This window comes from Sorex fumeus, unplaced genomic scaffold (assembly GCF_029834395.1).
Source record: "Sorex fumeus unplaced genomic scaffold, SorFum_2.1 ptg000009l, whole genome shotgun sequence".
Lineage (NCBI taxonomy): Eukaryota > Metazoa > Chordata > Mammalia > Eulipotyphla > Soricidae > Sorex > Sorex fumeus.
In genome coordinates this window covers 22,412,730-22,432,461 of record NW_026606066.1, presented here as the reverse complement: position 1 = coordinate 22,432,461, position 19,732 = coordinate 22,412,730, and the positions used below count along the sequence as shown (strand labels likewise).

Genomic DNA, 19,732 nt, shown 5'->3' with positions numbered 1-19,732 from the left:
CTGTTCACATATAAGGCATTCTACTCAACCACTGAAAAACACATCCCTGCCCAAAATATGCATTTCCTACTTAATTGCAATACAAGGACCCACTTTCTGAACATCATCTCATTTATTAATAGTTTTTATAATTTGGATCTGTAATTACAGATGCAGTAGTCTACATTGACCACTGACCAGATCTGTTACATCATTTTATTTTGTGATTGTTTTCTTAAAAAAATATAATGCTGGGTCTTGGGGAGGTAGTCCAGTGGTCAGGAATGCATGCCTGGAACTTGGGGTTGAATTTGAACTCTAGCACCACATGTCCCCCTGAGAACCACCAGGGGTAGCTCTGGAGACCCCATGTGTACCACCAGGGTCACCTGATGGTTCTGAGTATCAATAGGTAGCACCCTGACACTGCTTGAGAGTCCCTCTTTCCCCAAATTAAAAAGAATAATTCAGACAATTTTGGCAAGCAAGTCAGTAAGTACTTACTAGATATAGCAACAAATATATCTAGTAATATATTTAGTGATACTTATATACATTTACTGTGTAGTTTTTATATTACTGAAATCATAACTTTTTCTAACATTAAAGTTCAAAGACTCTTGATGTATGAGTAAAGACTATATAATAGCCTTAGATTTTTACTGTTGTTACTTATGATGCTTAAAATTGAGATTAGGCAAAATCTGATGCATTTATACCTAGCTTCTGATACCCCTGTGAGCTGAGATAAAAATTGGAACATTATAAAGACACCATTTTTGGTCAGAAAGAAAACACCATTAAATTACACATAGGTATCAGCTGGTGACAGTATAATATTATTGATTTTGTGTTAACCAGCTATTGACTTGCTTTGAGACATTGCAATCACAGAAGATGACGTGATGACATTTATAGGGATTGGAAGTGATTTGGAGACCTATAAATGCTGCTTGAGTTCAGGCATGACAAACCAGATCCAAAGGACTCCTGGCATAACAGATAACCTTTTGGCCAGGGCTGCTCTGAAGTTCTTTCTACATAAACTGTTAAAATTAATATATTAGAGGAACTTAGGAAATAGTGTCAATCTATCTTGAAAGTTTTTGCAAGATATTGTATAGATTACTAAGTAACAAAATCTACTTTACCTTCAAAATCATTAATCCTGCATTTTGATTAGTGAAATTTGGTTTTTTTTTTTTTGTAACATGTGTGTGTTTGCATGTGTGTGTGTGTAGGGCTGGTGGAGAGTATGATTGTTTCCAGCCAGCAGTGATGGATTAAGAATAATGTTTTGTGTAACATGGTGAATGAATTAACAGAGACTTTTATATGTAAATAGAATCCAAAGATTTGGGGTTGTCCTTTGATGCTGATAGAGTTATGGAAGATGTTCATTGCCGTGAAATATATTGCAAGAGGCACAGACTCTAGCAGCATGGTCCATTACAAGTTAGCAAGTCCTCTAGACTTCATGTTTTGTATAAAGCACTTTGATTTACCTATGTATTCTACTGTGTCATATATTCATTTATTGAGCTTCCTCCGAGCTTTAAGAGATAGTGTGCTGGGACCAGGATTATGAAAGTATTTATTTCTGGTCTGAGAGCTTACAATCTAGAAAAATGCTCCTGTCATGATGGAATTGCAATAAATTCCTATTACTTACCATCACTCTTTTAGTCACGTAATCTCATCTGCTTCTACTGTTCATTGTGTTTCATATATCAGGTCATAGTGAAAGAATTTTGAGCTTCTGCTCATAAATTCTTTTCTGGAATATAACTGGTCACTAAGTGAGAAAGACGCAAAAACATTGTGTAAAATACCTGCAAAACCAGTTTTCTTAAAAAAAAATTAGGGTAATGACACAATACATTCCTGAAAAATATGTTTACCAGATGAATAATTATCAGTACTTATTGCCCAAGAATAAGCTTTTTAAACTTATTGGTGGAAATCTTTTTACATTCTTGCTGTACAGTATTTCTTAAGAGTTTAAGGAAATTCTTTCTGGCAGAAGCATACCTGCCTAAAGCTAAATCGTCAAGATTGAGTCATGCATCTGTGCCAATTTCAACTAGTTTAACAAATCAAGAATTGATAAAGTTCAGTATTTATATAAATAGCAGTGCAAAGAGTCTTGCCATAGTCATCAACATTCACTCTTTTTTATTTCCTTCTTGGGCCACACCTGCCAGTGCTAAGGGATAACTCCTGGCTCTATTCTCAGAGGTCACTCCTGGTGGTGCTCAGGACATGAGACCACCTACCTCTGTATTATCGATCTGGCCACTTATCAACATTCCTTATCAGATTCTAGACTTGCTATTGATGTGGAAGTATTATTATTTACTTCGTAATAAATAAGGTATACTTACATACACACATGTGTATAGACACTCCTGAGCTCTATATTCTAAAAATGTATGCATTTAAAATGAGAGGTTGTTTAATTCTAAACTAAATTTGTTATACTGTTCCAACCTGGGGCATACAGAATTAGAATGAATTACCATTTTGTGCCAAATTGAGATTAGGGTCTCATTGAATTTTGTTTGTTAATCTTGATCCTTGACACAACTTTTCCTTTCCCCTCCCCCCCCACTTCTTTTCTTTCTACTCTTTCTCTTTTCTTCCCTTTGCCTTGTCTCTCTCTTAGAACTTGTGTGTAATACAATGAGTGTGAAGGACATGTTTTGATGTTTGATTCAGTTAAGAGGTCAGGAGCACATGCTTTGCATATATGGGACCTTGGTTTAACACTAGGGCACCAAAGCGCCGTGTGTTATTAGATCCTTGGAGTCTTGCATTGCACCTTATGGCCCTATTGAGCATTGTTTGGAAGCCCCTACTCATCTAGAGCGATAGCACAGCGGTAGGGCGTTTGCCTTGCACCCAGCCAACATGGCCGACCCGAGTTCAATTCCTCCGCACCTCTCGGAGAGCCCGGCAAGCTACCGAGAGTATCTCGCCCACACGGCGTGATGTATTTGATATGAACAAAATTTGATTTGAATAAAATCTTCAATGGAGACGTTACTGGGCCCGCTCGAGCAAATCGATGAACAACGGGAGGGCCTTTACCTTTTTTACCTTTACCTTACAAATAAATGATTTAGCTGATGACTGTAGGGTTTCACTATACCCACCAGTTGGGAACGAATTTCTTCTCTTGTTGTTATAGTCATAGCTTTAAATAAAACTGGTTTTTATTTTATAACCCACTATTCTAATTGATTTGTTAAAATATGCAAAATAACTGATTCTTGCAGCCTTAATAGAGCTGAATAACTCAAAACTAGCTAATGAGAAACGCTTAGTTTGATGTTTTCCGTATATGCTGTGTTTGGTCTATAACGGTTGGCGGCTGTAATAGGAAAAAATGGAAGCATATGGTTGCTTATTTCTTAAAAGTGTCTATTTTCTGTTTCAGTGTTTGATTACATTCACCCATTTCCCAATAATTTATATTGCTGATACAAATCTATATAGATTTTTATCTATATAGATTCACCTTGGGCAATTGGAATTGAAATCAGCTCTGATATTGGCAGATTATTAGCTTTTGTAACAAGATACGTTATATAATTAAGTGCTGAAGGACATTTTACATTAAGTAGCTTGATTGATTCATTGAGTTCTTATTTACACAAACAGGTGCATGCTCTTAAATTATCTTCTATTTAGTGTTCTTTCTTTTTTTTTTAGTACCCTGTAAGTGAAACTCTTGGGCCATTCAGGCAGATGGCCAGTTGGTTCATCAGGGGAAGTGTGACACAGATATTTGACAGGAGTGAGAAACCATCTATAGGAACTAAATTACTTAGGATAGAAAAAGCACAGCATGAAATACTTTAGATATCCAGAAAAGGGCAGGATTTTTTTCATTTTTTAGGTTTTTTTTAATGTTTTAGACTTCAAGTGATTGTTAATTATTTTTACACATGCACATACTTTGATATACATATTTTAAATTTTGCATACACATTCACCTCTATGTGATTCTCTATATGTATATATATACACACACACACACACACATACACATATGTATAAATTTGCTTCTGAATCTATATGGCAGGAGTAAAAAGAGGGTATGTAAGAGATTTTTTCCTTTGATAGTTGAAACAATGAGAAAGCATTGTATTCAAAACCTTTAAAAACAAAACAAAAAAAACCCAGTAATGACTCTTTCCACAAACGAAGCATTGCTTAAGGTGGCTTTATTTCACCACTGCCCCTCCCATCCCTGCGAGGGGGTAAGCTTGTAGATGCACCGTAAAACATTCCAGGGTGAAACAGTCCTCCTTGGAATCAGATTCTTTATCACAGTCCCAGGGGAGTGTGTTCCAAGTTGCTGGTACTAGCAGCTACAGCACGCGATTGCCCAATCCCAGCCCCTCTTATTGATAGGTGGGAGGGAGTGGGGTTGCTGCTGAAGAAATTTCATTATCTTTAAAGGAGAAAAATTTATTATAGGGGCTTTCTTAGATGATCTCTTTCATGTGGGTTAAGATTGTTTGAGCTCTTAATATCCGAGCTGCTTAGAGATTCTGAGTTGTTCTCCACTGCGGTTGGTACGGCCACTCTCAAGGGTGTCAGATGGTATGGAGGCATTTTCAGCTGCCATGGTAACTGGGGGTAGAGTGCTTTTAGCATTGCACATGTGGAGTTCAGGGCCCATGCTTTGCCCAGGACAGTTGGTTAATTGTCCCACCCTTAAATGCTAGTGATAGTGTATTTGAGACTCTTTGAGATACGTAGTTTTACTTATAATGCTCTGCAGAGCTGATTGTAGGAGCACAGACCAGTCTAGCTTTGAGAACAGCTGGGTGTGACCCCCAAATACAAAACAAACCAATAGCAACAAAAATACTCCTCTCTGAATCTGAAGGGACCAATGATGTGTATAAATCTTTTCTTGTTGTTTAATTTAATTGGACCATACCTGGCAGTGCTCAGGGTTTACTCCTGGCTCTTTATTTAGGGATCACTCCTGATGGTGTGGGGCTCAGGGACCATCTGGGCTGCCAAGGATCGAACCTGGGTTGTCTGCCTGCAAAACAAGCACCTAACATGCTGTAGTGTCTCCCCAATGTGTATGAATCATATTCTCTGACAGAGTAGGTGCTTAGTAGATAGCAGCTATTATTGTTGCATGACTATTAATACTGTGGAACAATCTTTTGTCCTCAATAAATTTATATACCCTGCTAACACAGGGCCACACCTTTTCTTTGTTTCTTCTATAAGTCATAGAACAATGTTTTTTTTACATACAGGGCATAAATTTTTTGTTTTTAGTGAACATTATATCATACTTCAGTCAATTTTCTCCGTGATCACTATTAATTGACTCTGCGGATTTGTCTCCAAGTCACTGGCTTATTGAAATGTTATCTCAGTATTATTTGGTACTAACCAAACATTAACCCTCAAAACAAGTCTTTGGAAAATTGGTGATTTGTAAACTATCCTTGAAGAAAAAAAATTACAGAATTTTAGTCACCATTTAAAAAGCAGTAACGAGTCTCACAATTTGTTGTGAGACGTTATTGGTGCCCCCTCGAGCAAATCGATGAACAGTCGGAGGACAGTGCTACAGTGCTTTGATCTGTTATTGAGAATCAGTAGCTAAAATATTATGCATATCTTCTTTCAGTCTCATTTTACGAACCCCTGCCCACTCCACCAGCTGACACTGGACAGGGCAGGACCTGCCACATGATTTGTTACCCTTGCCTATCATGGTTGCAGAGTAGTTTCAGAAATAAGCATCTGACTCTAGATAGTCATGGGGGAACTGGTTCTGTTAGTGAGGTTGAGATCTGAGAAGTATAGTGCATGCAGACAAATTTAGGCACACTAGTAGTGTATCAGTACCAAGGGAACTAAAATATTGTACAGAAAGTGAAGTAAAAATGATGGGTTCCTGAAGGAGGGGCCTCTTGAATGTATTTCTTTGAGTATACTGAAGGACAATTAACATGAGATGTCTTTGCACATGGACCCCCTCCAAGTGTCTGGGAGTACATGTTAAGAGGATATAGCAGGAAAATAGGATTGGCCACAGAAATTACCTTATTCTCTTAACTTTGGACAATGTTCTATTGACTGTGACCTACCTTTTGTTCTAAGAGTTCATGAGAATAAAAAAAAGCTCTTGGAAGTAAATGATTTAAGAGCAAAACTTACTAATGTAACATATTGTACTTTTCTTTTACAAAGTTCTCATTTGTATCATTAAAAATGTTTCCACTTGGAAACATTGGCTGGAGCAATAGCACAGTGGGTAGGGCGTTTGCCTTGCATGCGGCCGACCCGGATTCCATTCCCAGCATCCCATATGGTCCCCTGAGCACCACCAGGGGTAATTCCTGAGCGCGGAGCCAGGAGTAACCCCTGTGCATTGCCGGGTGTGACCCAAAAAGCAAAAAAAAAAAAAAAATGTTTCCACTTGAAGTCAGATGTACAGTGGGTAAGGTGTTTGCCTTTTACATGACTGATCTAGATTTGATTTACCCCAGTACCTATCACTTGACCCCTGTCATCGGAGTGCAGAGCACAACTAGGTGTGGCCAAAAAACCATAACAAAAAGTTTCTTGTCCACCTTTAATTTAGTTTCTGTGGTTGTTAACTCCCATGCAGACTTTTCATTGTATGCTCTGTTGGGTTTGTTAACTCCCATGTATGCTCTGTTGGTTTTTATAAATCAGTTGGTGTGCCCGGCTGACTGAATTTTGCTAAAAGGCATCTTTACTACCTGATGGCTATGCATTGATTGTTCCATACTCTGCGCTAGAGGCGGGAAGAGTGCATAGTATGTTCTCAGTCAGTGCTATTCTCGACTCTGCAAAAACAAACAAATGAACTCTTCCTCCTGTAGGCATTATCTGTTACTTTAATAGCTTATCTTTAACACGTTCTTAGTCTAATACTCAGACCTGGGGTGGTGGTGGTGGTAGTGGTGGTGGTGGGGTGGTGGATATGGTTGCTTGTGAAAAAGGATTACTTTTGGTTTTTTTCCAGTTTGGGACTCGGACATAGGACAAACAAAGTTACCCCATCATGTAATATAAAATTTCCTGATGAGATAGAAACTCTTATGAGTTTTTAGTCTTGCTCTTTACTTAAAATGTTTCTGACTGCAAGAGTTCTGCTCGCCCCTGCCCCCCCCCTAAAATTCATTGCCAAGCTATGTTTCCTTCTATTATTGAAGGAAATAATAGAAGATTGAATACTTAGATTGAATAGATTGAATTACATGAGTATATACATATATATGAAATATATGTGGTGATGGTTGAAGAGAGCATAAAGCTGTGGCTAGTATAGCACATATTCTGGAATCAGAATTTTTAAGCACAAATATTTGCTTTAACATTTGCTTTTAAAGCACAGATTATTGCTATTTGATCATGAACAAGTTATAGTAATTCTCTCTTTCTTTTTCTTTTTTTTTAAAGAAAATTTTCATTTAGTGACATTTTCTCAGAGTTATGAGGATCAAATGGCTTAAAATTGGTTAAGTGCTTAGAATGACATATGCTGTTTAAGTATCACATGAAGTAATTTTTCAACTGTTTTGAGTGTGGGGGAGGTAGGGTGTCCTTTGGGTTTTAATGGTTCCTAGACAGTGCCTATCTGGATCTTTTACAAAATGTTTTTAGTCCAGGATGGATTAGTACTTTCATCTTTTTCTTTATTGGAGGGAGAATAATTTAAGTTGAAGCTTGGGATTGGAGAGCGAGCTCCGTGGACTAAACACAGGCAAAGTATGCTTTGCAGGCGGGCGTCCAGGTGGATTTGTTTGTTGTGTTTGGGGTCACTCCTGGGTCTGTGTTCCCGAGGACTATTCTGAGCTGGGAGGGGCTGCAAAACCAAAAGTAGGGAGAGAAACTTACTATTTGCAAAATTATCAAGGAAAAAGCTGAAACAAAGGATTAAGGATTTTTGGAGAAAAATTCTCAAAAGGTTTTAAATTCTGCTCTAGAATTTTTTCTATTAAATGCTGATCTGTTTTCATGTCTGAGCTCCTCCCTCCAAAGGTATTATCTTGTCATCTTTGGAGGAACTGTGAGTTAAATCCTTTTATTGAAAAGAAAATACTTGAATAGAAGGTGATTTCGACTAACTGAGATCAGGGCACCTGTAGTTATCAGACGTGATTTGGATGTATTCACTGGAAGTTTGTTTTTGAACAGCACATAGTCCCTTTATAAAGGAATGAATGATGGGCTTCTGACATCAGAGGAGCATTTTGGTTGATAGCTAAGAGGCCACCCAGCAATGGCAGAGCATCCGTTTGTTTTTTTCTGGGGAGATAGTTCTAAACAAGTCATTTAGGAGTTATAACAGGCATAGAAGTTAATATTGAAAAGGTGAGTTTGACAAATGAATTATCACAGACCTGCTGATTAATTGAGATTTGATATATTGCTTTAGATAACTGACATATGAGAGAACACATGTGGAAAACACCATAGTTCCTTAACTGTAAAATGCTTTTATCCATTCCAGTTTTTAAATGCATGTAAATGAACTTATTGTCTTAAACTTGATTTATTTGTACTTAATTATTATATGTATTTACTTTTGCCTTTATTTTTAAAAAATACATACTGAAAAAATTTTAATTATAATTTAATTAATGGGTTTTCATTGTGTTGGCATGTATGGTGTTGTACACAGTTATCTCTACTTTTTATTTCTTAATATATAATTCAAGGTTTTGAAGAAAAATAAACATAATGCCAGAAGTTATCAAATAAAACTGTTGCAGACACTTTTTGAAATGCTTAAAAATGACTTGGTTATCTATTCAGCTTTTTTTCCTTGATGTGTTTAGCTTCATATTTTAGCAAAAACAAAAACAAATTAACTTTGATTTGTAATTTAAATTTCTTAAAAATAGCATTGAATGCCTATGTCTTCAAAACTATACTTTCTTGATGGCAGCATATTCAATTTCTAAGTTTATGCCTTTCTTTGTAAGTTAACTAACTTTTAAGGAGTGTTAGTTTCTTAGAACTGAGACAAATGTGCTGAATTTAGGAACAATTGTTATATAACAAATATATTCTGTTAGTTACTAACAATAGACCTTATTGATAAAAGTGATTTAATATATGTTGTGTTAATAGCTAAACCTCCAAAGCTTCTAATCTCCCATGGAAATATTGCTTTGTAGAACAAAATCCAATGAGAAGTTCTAGGATTCCAGAGTGAATTTGTACATTCCTCAGGGGCATTTTTTGCAAGGGAGGTTGTTGTGTTTTAAAGGTAGTTGATAAGAGACCTGCACCACCAACCCCAGACCCGTACCACCAACCACCATCATGCATTAGTCTATAGAAGGTATTTGGGTGTACGTATTCTTGTACCACTCGGTACCACCATTTAGCCAAGGGAAGTTTCTGACCATTTGCAGCATACATTATAAATCAGGATGTCACTACCAGACAATCAGATTTGAGCATTCCATGAACAAAGTAGCCTATATCCCCTAGGAATAGATCACTTAACTATGTTTATGTCATGCTGTTGATATGCTTGCTTTTACACACGTCAGGACAGCACATTATTTATTTTAGGAGTCAGTAATTGATCTGTATATTTACCTAATTTTGGGTTAATTTACCTAATTTTGGCCCCAAAACAAAATGGTAGCTTTTATATTAACTGGGAAAATTATTCTTCCAGTCTCCCAAATTATTCCTCTACACCTTGATTTTGAGAAGGAATAATTTTATGTCTTCTCTGAAAGATATAAAATTGGTGTTGGTGTCTGTCTTTTAAAATAATGTTTCCTACTTGGCACATAATGCAGGAGCAGGACAGTGGTTGGATATTTGGGAGAAATCAGTTGCCAAATGAGTTCTGGGGAGACCCAGGAAAATTGCAGGATATATTGGCTGAAGTAAGTTGTTTATGTTATATTCTCTGTGATAGCACCAGGGGATATCACAGCCTCTGGGGAATGTGCCGCATTTGTATACTCAGGTTGGCTGCAGAGATTTTTATTTAGCTTATACACTAAACAAAAACAACAACTTGTTTGCAGATGAACTTACAGAACTTGCATCTTTGTGACTCGTTACAAAATTAAAAAATTGTTCTGAATTTATGAATTTTGGAATACAAATAGTTATGTATGCTTTAATACCAAAAAGGCATGTAAAAATAAAGGGTGGAGAAACTTAAGCACATACAAGCAGATGAAAAATAGCTCATGCTATTATTAAGTATTACTTAGACAGAATCTTATCTTTTTTTTTTTTCCTTCTTCTACACCTAGCTATGCTTAGAACTTACTCCTGGCTGTGTGCTCAGTGATTATTCCTGGTGGTGTTTGGGGGACCATGTTCAGTGGTGGATTTCAAACCCAGGTTAGGCCATGTGCAAAAGGCCTTACCTGTTATGCTCTCTCTTCAATTCTTGGTCTTTTTGTGTGCTTCTTTGATTTTTAGATGTGACTTTTGTTGTTGCTGTTTTCTGTTTTTGGTCTACACCTGACTCTGCTCAGGTCTTACTCCTAACTCTGCAGACAGGAATTACTCCTGCTGGTACTCAGGGGACCATAAAGTGTGCATGGGATTGAATCCTGGTCAGTCACATGCAAGGCAAGCACCCTACCTGCTGTACTAGCTCTCTGGCCGCTATACGTTACTACCTTTATAGATTAAATTGTGTGTTCTTATCTGTTAATTCATATTGTAAATATACAAGTTATTTAGATGTTCTTCGTAGCAGAAAATTTATTTTAAATTAAATGTCTATGTGAACTAACTAAATTTCTTTAATATTGGGTTTATGTTTATTTTTGCTTTTTGGGTCATACCCGGTATTGCTCAGGTGTTACTCCTGACTCTGCACTCAGGAATTACTCCTGGCAGTGCTTGGGGAACCATATGGGTTGCCAAGGATAGAATCCAGGTCGGCTGCATGCAGGGCAAATGCCCCATCCGCTGCACTATTGCTCCGGCCCAATATTGGTTTTCTGTGGGATTACAGGATGTGATGACGACAAATTTCGCTGTGCAAATGGATTTTGTATTGATAAATCCTGGAGGTGTGATGGGACCAAAGACTGTTTGGATGACTCGGATGAAATTGGCTGCTGTAAGTAAGGAGGGTTCAGGCCAAGCCCTGTTTTCAGCTATAACAAAGACTTGGGTCTTTAAGTGATAGAAATGGTCTCAGTACCTTTTCTGGTTTACTTTGGTGGCTGTAGAGAAATGATGATGTTAACAATTATTTTACTCCTTTTTGAGGAAATGATTCAATATGTATCAGTTTTTTTTTTGTTGTTGTTTTTTTTTTACTTTTGACTTTGTTTTGAGCCATAGCCAGTGGTGCTCAGAGACTATTTCTGGCTCTCTGCTTGGGATTTGCTCCTGGCAGTGCTCAAACTACTGTGTGGTGTAGGAATCTGGAACTCCTGCATTCACACCATCCTAGTTTCATGGCCTTACTTTTTAAAAATAGATTTTTGGGCCCCACCCATCACTACTCAGAAATTACTCCTGGCTCTGTGCTCAGGGATCACTTCTAATGATGGTAGGGGACCATAAGTAGTGTCAGAGATAAATCAGTTTGGCTGCATTAAAGACAAATATTTTAACGAACTCCTGAACTATAATCTCTAATCCTCCCTGGCCTTACTTCTATTCTACTATTCTCAAAATCATCTCATGTCTTAATTTCAATGTCCTGTAAGAGTGATGTTACTGAAGTAAAAGCAGTTTCAGTGGCATTAGTATTATATCTAACATTGCACAATATTTTTAAATACATCATTTCGTTCTTTTTCTATAGCAAACCATGTCATAAGTATTGACCATGTATTATGATGCAAACATTAAGGTGCAGGACTTGCCTAAAATCCTAAAGTTAGAAATCATGGCAATGCTGAAAAGCTATTTTGAACATTTTAAGTGATCAATAATTCATGATTTATTATTTTGCTTTAAATTAAATGGAATAATTTTATCATTACTTTTTATGTGTATATGTACCATTTTGGTCTCGTACCACTTCAGATCATCACTTTATTATGGCGATTAACTGTGAATGAAAACTCAGTCTAGAGTTCCCAAGTGCTGCTCTAGTGTTGTTTACTATTCACATTCAAATATATTCAGCAGAAATCAATGTATTAATTTTTAAAATTAACATTGATTGTGTGCATAATAAAGGTGGTATTTCACATATTAAGCCCTTTTCTGGTTTGTTTCAGATACTTCTTGCGATTGGCACCAGTGGCGGTGTCAGAGTGAGATGCTCTGTATCCCTGGCCACTGGAAGTGTGATGGAGACCCAGATTGCACAGACGGTTCAGATGAGCTGAATTGCCGTGAGTCTTTAAATAGGACTCTGGTTTTGGCCTTTTCTGACACCTAAAATTTAATCTGTTAGAGATGAAAATCACAATGGGTCAATTCTTAGTAGTGCTGCGTCGGTGTTATGTGATAAGAAAATGGATGTCTAAATCCTCACTCAAGTAGGGTGGTATTGAAAGTGTGAATTCGATGAAGAATTGTCAGTGTAACCTCAGTGATGTAGAAATGACTCAGTTGCCTGTGTTTCCCTCAGTTACACTTTAGATTGTACTTTATTTTTTAATTTTCATGGTATTGTAGATTAAACCCAGGGACTCACACACACAGAGGCAAGTGCTGTAGGGATTAAAGCAAACAACATTTATTGGCAACTGTGTGACTGGCGGTGGGAGAGTGCTTTGGGTGAAGCTGTATATTCTGCAATTGAACTTTCCATCCTTTCTGACTTCGTGTTAAATTCTGTCGCTCTGTTATTGATGCAGTGACTGATCCTAGCAAGCAGCTTTGCCAGGATGAGCTTCCACAAGAGAGAAAATAGAAGCAATAAAATTTCTCTGAACTGCAATAGAGAACACTTCATGTGACAGCCTGTGGGCTTTCTCACCACACATGATGGGCTGTTGCACCTTGATCCCTTCCTACTTGAAGCTTTCCCTTGATTCTTAGGCCTCCTCACTCCTCTGGCTTTCTTGGATCATTTTGCTTAGTTTTTTTGGTCAGTCTTGGGTTTTAATGTTTTTCAGAGCCCTGTTATTCAGGATTTTTTAACTTGCCTAGACTTTTAGGATTATTTCAGTGATTCTCATGATTTACATAATCCTCTGTGAAAAGGATGACATCCCAATTTATATACATGAAATCTATATTCTGTTGGACATCCCTGGGATGTCTCAGTCAAGGTACCCTAGCTAGAATTACCCATCTTGTGACTCCTGGGTGTCCTGGGGCCCATTTGTAGTGCTGAGACCCAAGTAGGCTCTGGGCAAGACAAGAGTCTTGGTGCCTGTGTTATTTTTCCAACCTCTGATGGAAATATAGAAGTATACTTAATACTCTATAGCAGTGTTTCCCAGAATTGGCGGATGCTCAGAAACCAGGACAGGGGCAGAAGTAGCCTCAGGTGCATTGGAGAGGGGTGGGTAGGGTGGGGGACAGGTGCAGTAAGGTACAGTAAGAATCCCTTACTGTAAAGGTGATTGGAAATAGGCTAAAGCTATTTTGTCAATCATTTTCCAGTGAAAGAGTTTTGTTTTTAAGTGGGAAGCATTTATACTTGTACCTGCAAAATACTTTTTTGAGGAAAAAATTCTTTTATTGAAAGAAGTTTAGTTATAAAAATTTGAGAGGGGGGAGAAAGAGAGGATATACATGTTAAAGACAGAACAGGGCCTTCTCCAGAGTGGAAAAACCCAAAGTTCTTTTTTTGTCCCCTTTAGGCCACACCTGACTATGCTCAAGGGTTACTTCTGGCTCTATTCAGGGGTCACATCTGGCAGTGCTTGGAATTGAACCAGGGTTGTTTGTGTGCAAAGTGAGCACCTTACTTGGCTGTATTATCTCTCTGGAGTATCTGCAAAATTCTTATTTATCTCGTTTACATGTAGCTTTTTAATTCATTGAAGTATCAATATTTTTGATGATGTAACTTACACTAATATGCACGAGTGTGACAGGAGTCTGTACATTTTATGATATTCTGAAAGTGCCTTAACTTTTTGTATTGCATCCTCCTTTTCTTGGTAGCTCGTGACCCTATAAATTTTATTTGCAGTATAAAATTCTACCTACCTTTGCTTTTTAGCAGCAGATAATTAGTTATTTGGCAGTGATTAAAATGCAATTTTTTCCCCTTCACAGCTGGACCCTCATGTTCAAGCCGTCAGTACACATGCGCCAGTGGAGAATGTATCCCACATTTGTACAGGTGTGACCACGTCCAAGACTGCTCTGATGGAACTGATGAGAATGACTGCCGTGAGTCTTGTTTATTCTTTCCTCTGTATTTGGTTTCATCTCTACCCCTTTGGCATTTTAATCAATTTGTTAGGTTTGTTGATGGACGGAGATGTCAACAATATGACTCTTGTTATTGAAGTCTCTTGGCAGATTCTTTTGTGGATTAGAGGTGATGTTCTGATAGGAGTCTATTTTTACCCAAGTATTTAAGTATTCCTTGCCTTGTATTTCTTTCTTCAAAAAAATTAGTTTATTTTATGCCTTCTTAGAATGACAACATAATGAATCAGATTGTCAGTGATTAACACAGAAGTGAAACACAAACCAATATATAATGTTTATATATTTCCATAACTAAAAATAGAGTGCAATCATGGGGTATTATGGAGTACAATGTAGAAATATATTGTTTAGAAACAAGAGTCTGGAATTACTCTGTCAATCCAGTGGTCCACCCAAATATAGACTCAGACATACCAGTTCCTCATAATAGCCCTAAAATTTATCATTTATATGATTATCCAAAAAGTCCTTGAGTTTATATGCTTCCCTCATATAACTCATTTTAGGTATACTGTATTTCATATGTTTACTATGTACTCTGTAATAATTTCCTTTCTTTTGATCTTAAATTTATGTTTCGAGCATTTCAGGAGTTATTTGAACATTTCTGCATTCTAATAATTGCTAGACAGATTTTGTGTATCTTAGAGACTGCTTACAGATCAAGAAGCTCACAATCCAGAGTGAAGGGACTTGTTCAAGGCTGCACAGTATTTGGCAGCTGAGGGCTTAATCCATCTTCTGCTTCCAAGTCTGGTGATTGCTCTTCCTGAAGGACTTTATTTACAAGAGAAAATCCTACCTTGTACAAGTTTAAGAGAACCAGTGGTCTGTGCCACCAGCTAACAGTCTGTCTTTATCCCTTATTTACAAGTTGAGAAAAATGAGTGCTTTATTGCAAATGCAATGGGGCCAGTGAAAATGCTGCTTTTGGGAAAATAATGGCAGCTGAAGCAGAATGCTTGGATTTATTCCATGTGAACACCCTGCAGCCAAGTGTAAAGTCACTAGTCCGACTGCCTCATGACATTGCCAATGGGTCTTGCGTTATAAAAGCTGGTGGTACCAGTATCCAAGCAGCTTTTATAAAAAGGAACGAAGGAAAGGAAGGAACTTACAGGAATTAACTTGGGGAAGAGAATCAGACTCATTGATTCTGGAATCTCTGTTCATTGTTCCTGGAATCTCTCTCTCTCTCTCTCTCTCTCTCTCTCTCTCTCTCTCTCCCTCTCCCCGCCCCTCTTTCCAACCCCCACCCCTCACCTGTGCTGAGGGCTTTCTCTTGGCTCTGTCTGCAATCAGAAATCATTCCTAGCAGGGCTCAGAGGACCAGCTGGAAATTGAACCCTGTTCAGCTACATGCAAAGAAAATGCCATAACCACTGTGCTATCTCTTTGGTCCTTGTTTCTAGAATCATTTAAGTGGAAAACACTTCAGGCAGGGCACACCTTTCCAATACAAATCTTACACACATAGGGGTGTTTAACCATGTGATATTCTTTTCTAGTTCTCTCTACCTTGTTTGATTATTGCCATGCATTATTTATGGAGCAATGTAAAAGTCTAACAAATTGTAGGAAATAAAGAAAAGAATCGACATACTTGCTAGTGCTTTGACCTGGTAGGCACAAGAACGCAAATGAATTGGATCGAAGTCTTTAGAAAGTGCTATGAAAGGAGTGGGGTGGGTGGGCAGAGGCATCCCTCATTTTAATTTTCCTTGATGGACATTCTCAGAGCACCAATCACTATCTGAGGTAATATTCATATTAATAGCACTGGGTAAATGAACCATCTTGCTTTGGGAGATAATGAAGATTGCTTAGAAACAAGGGATAGCTTAGTCTCAAACTCTATGCCTGGCATCTTGTAATACTTTTTTAGTAGTGGAAATTTGTAAGCTGTTTTTTGCCTGAAGCTTACTTAACTCTTTGTTTAAGAAGTTGTTGGTCTTTGGTTTGCTTATTAAATTTATTTTTATTAAGGCATTGAGATTTACAAAGTTGTTCATAGGGAGTTGTTTCAGGCATACAATGTTCTAATAACAATCCCGCCACCAGTATGACCTTTCTTCCACAAGTTCCCTCACACTCCTTAATCTGCCCCTCTGTCAAGTACATACTATTGCTTTACACATTTTCTGTTTTGCTGTTCTCAGGGCTTGACTCCTGATTTTGTGCTCAGGGATCTCTCCTGGGGGGGCTCAGTGGACCATATGGAGTTCTGGGGATTGAGCCTGTGTCAACTATACACAAGACAAGTGTCTTACCCGATGCAATACCTCTCCAAACCCTGCTCAAAACCTTTTGTTTTTTCTTTTTAAAAATAAGATATACAAAAGCAGAATAAACTGTGTAACAAACCCATATATACTCATCTCTCAGTTATCCATGCTCTCATGGCTATGTTGTCCTGCCTGTAGTTTTTTTCCTTTACCTCCATCTCTCCTTCTTCACTCCTCACAGTGGCTAGAAATCTGTATTTGGGAGCATTTATCCAATATATAAAGAGTTATATATCAGAGCACAGCGGGTAGGGCGTTTGCCTTGCACGCAGCCAACATGGCCGACCCGAGTTCGATTCCTCCGCCCCTCTCAGAGAGCCCAGCAAGCTACCGAGAGTATTCGCTATGCCAGACACAGTAACAACAAAGTCTCCAATGGAGACGTTACTGGGCCTGCTCGAGCAAATCGACGATCAACGGGAGGACCATTATTATATATCAGATATATATAGACATCAGATATAAAACTCATAAATGAAATGTATAAACATTTTAGTACTTGTCTGTAAATAGGAAACATTACCACAAATTTACAATCATACCTAAAAAGTAAGTTTAAAAGTGAATGTTCAGTTTTTAAAATATCTCAATTTAAAAATTATTTATACCGTTTGATTATTTGTATATAAATCCAAATAAAATTTGAAAGCTATTGTTGGTATGCCTATGCCTATCAATTTGGGTTTGCTTTCTATATCTGTTCCTTGAACCTCACTGTTTATTTGCTAGAAAAACTAAAGTCACTTTGTCCCAGAGTTTCTTACAATCTAGGTTTTGCTCATTGCATCTGATATGTTCAAACATGGTCTTCTGTCCCTGTATTTCCTGCATGTTGGTAGATAGATCTGGAATAAGCTCTTTTAACTTTTATATTAACTACATTTTGGGCCAAATAATTGGTTATTATAGAGCATTGTCTTTGCATTGTGGGGCATTTATTTATAACTTTTTATTGAATCATCGTGAGATACAGTTACAAAATTTCATGATTAAGTTTTAGTCACACAATGATTGAGCCCCCATCCCTCCCTCCATCAGTAGCATTTTCCACCACAAATGTTCCCAGTATCCCTCCCGCCATGCCACCCTTTCCCACCCCCTTCCTATGTGGCAGGCACCTTCCTTTTAACTCTCTCTCTGCTTTGGGGCATTATGGTTTGCAATACAGATACTAAGAGGCCATCATGTTTGGTCCTTAGTCTCCTTTCAGCATGCATCTCCCATTCCGAGTGATGCATTGTGGAATATTTAACATGTCCCTGGCTTCTATCCACTAGAAACCAGCAGCACCTCCCAGCTGTAACACAAAATGTTGTCTTAGAGGAACAGTAGGGCAAAAGCTTTTACTTTCATTCTCAGTCTGCCCGAGCAGATGCAAGAAGTGTGTGTGTCCTAAGGGCAGTATATAAGTAGCTGTTGCTGAATCCCATTTAGTGCTCAGTTATTTTAATGTCACTTTTTAAATTAGTTGTATTAAATTGGAATGTTTTCACATGATCAGGCATGAAGCTTGAGTAGGGATCAGCATGAGTAGGAATCTTTTATGACTCTTGACACTTGACCTGAGGACAACAGAATCAGTCTATAGATAGGATTTTAACCTATTTCTAGAAATAAGACAGCTATAGGAGTAGTTATTAATACCCTAAGCATCTTATATAGTAATGGATGTTGGGAACATGCCAAAAGATGTCTTGTCAGATACACTGCCAACATTTATAGACTTGACTCTTTCAAGCTACTAGGGTTCAGACATTGACTTGTAGACAGAACATTTGTGTTCATCCCAGGTTTGCTTTTGGTAGCCCAAAGAATGGTGCATCCCCTTTTTCGAAAAGAATGGGGAAGGGGAGGTAAGAAAATGGGTCAAATAATGAGAAGGACAGGGCAGGGCTATTATAACTACACAGATTATCTCAATAATGAGATTACCCTGGGGGCTCCAGTGATAGTTCAGTGTACAGGGAAGTTCTGCCTTTCACATGGCAATTCAGTTTTTTTTCAACTTGTTCTAAATCTTTAAAGCTGATTTTTAAATTTTCAAATTTATTTTTTAATTTTTAAATTTTATTTTATAAAGTTGTTCACAATGATTGATTACATTCAATATTTCAACACCAATCCAACCACTATTAAACTTTCCCACCATCATTATTTGGAATTTTCCCACCACCACTCAAACCTGCCTGCCACAGGCAGATACTTATTTATTTTGCGTTGCTTGTTATGAATGACATGAGATGTTGCATAGCCACTTTTGCGACTGTGCACTCCTGGAATTCTAAAATTTTAAATAATTGGGATCTGGAGAAATCTCTGTAGCAAGCTAATCGGTTTTTGAGATTCATTTGTGAGTTTCTGGATCCTGGCCATTAATGTGCTTTAATGGCAGCCAGAGGCAGTTCATGGGCATGACAGCCAGGACCCTGAAGGAGCAGGGAGATGAGAAGTGGCTGTCCCTCCCAGAGTCCTTGGAATCTGGTTTCAGTCACTGGTTCTGTGTGCCTGGGTTTTTCTTTGGGCTCTGGAAGTTTGAGACGGCCACAATTCATTTGGGGCCTGTGGAGGGATGGTGCCGGTTCCCATCTGAGGCACCCTGGTGAAATCAGCCTGCCACAAGGTCCAGAGACATCCCTGGTGAGCCGTTCGGTTTCGAGATTCATTTGTGAGTCTCTGGATAATGACCACTGATGATCTTAAGTGGCACCCAGAGACAGCCAGGTTTGATTCCTGTAATCCCATATGTTCCTCCAATCCCACTAAAGAGTAATCTTTTAGAGTAGAGACAGGAGTAAGCCCCGAGAAGCACCACTGTAACTCCAGACCAAAACAAAAGACAAAAAAGAAAAGGAGGGAATATCCTTGACATGAATTTGGAGTTTAATGAAAATTTCTTCTTTTGATTATTCTTTTTTGTTTGATACACTCCTATAGGCATGAGGTATTTTACTTTTTGAAAACTAATTAGGAATATTTAATGACTCCTGATAAAGATGCACCAATATAGAATACTCCTGTGGGACTGTACCATGTTATGAAAAACCATGTTTTGAAGCCATGGCATTAAAAATATGAGGCTGTATATGATGTGAAATAAAAAT

The 19,732-nt window shown here is 37.9% G+C and overlaps 1 protein-coding gene across 1 annotated transcript in view; it reads left to right on the top strand.

Moving 5' to 3' along the window:
- The window catches only part of LRP2 (LDL receptor related protein 2), a 195,557-nt gene that overhangs the window by 32,707 nt on the left and 143,118 nt on the right, over positions 1–19,732 (top strand). The window contains exons 3-5 of the mRNA XM_056110472.1: positions 11,000–11,107; positions 12,225–12,341; positions 14,185–14,301. Of these exons, the coding sequence (XP_055966447.1) occupies positions 11,000–11,107; positions 12,225–12,341; positions 14,185–14,301 (342 nt within the window). The remainder of the gene's footprint in view (positions 1–10,999; positions 11,108–12,224; positions 12,342–14,184; positions 14,302–19,732) is intronic.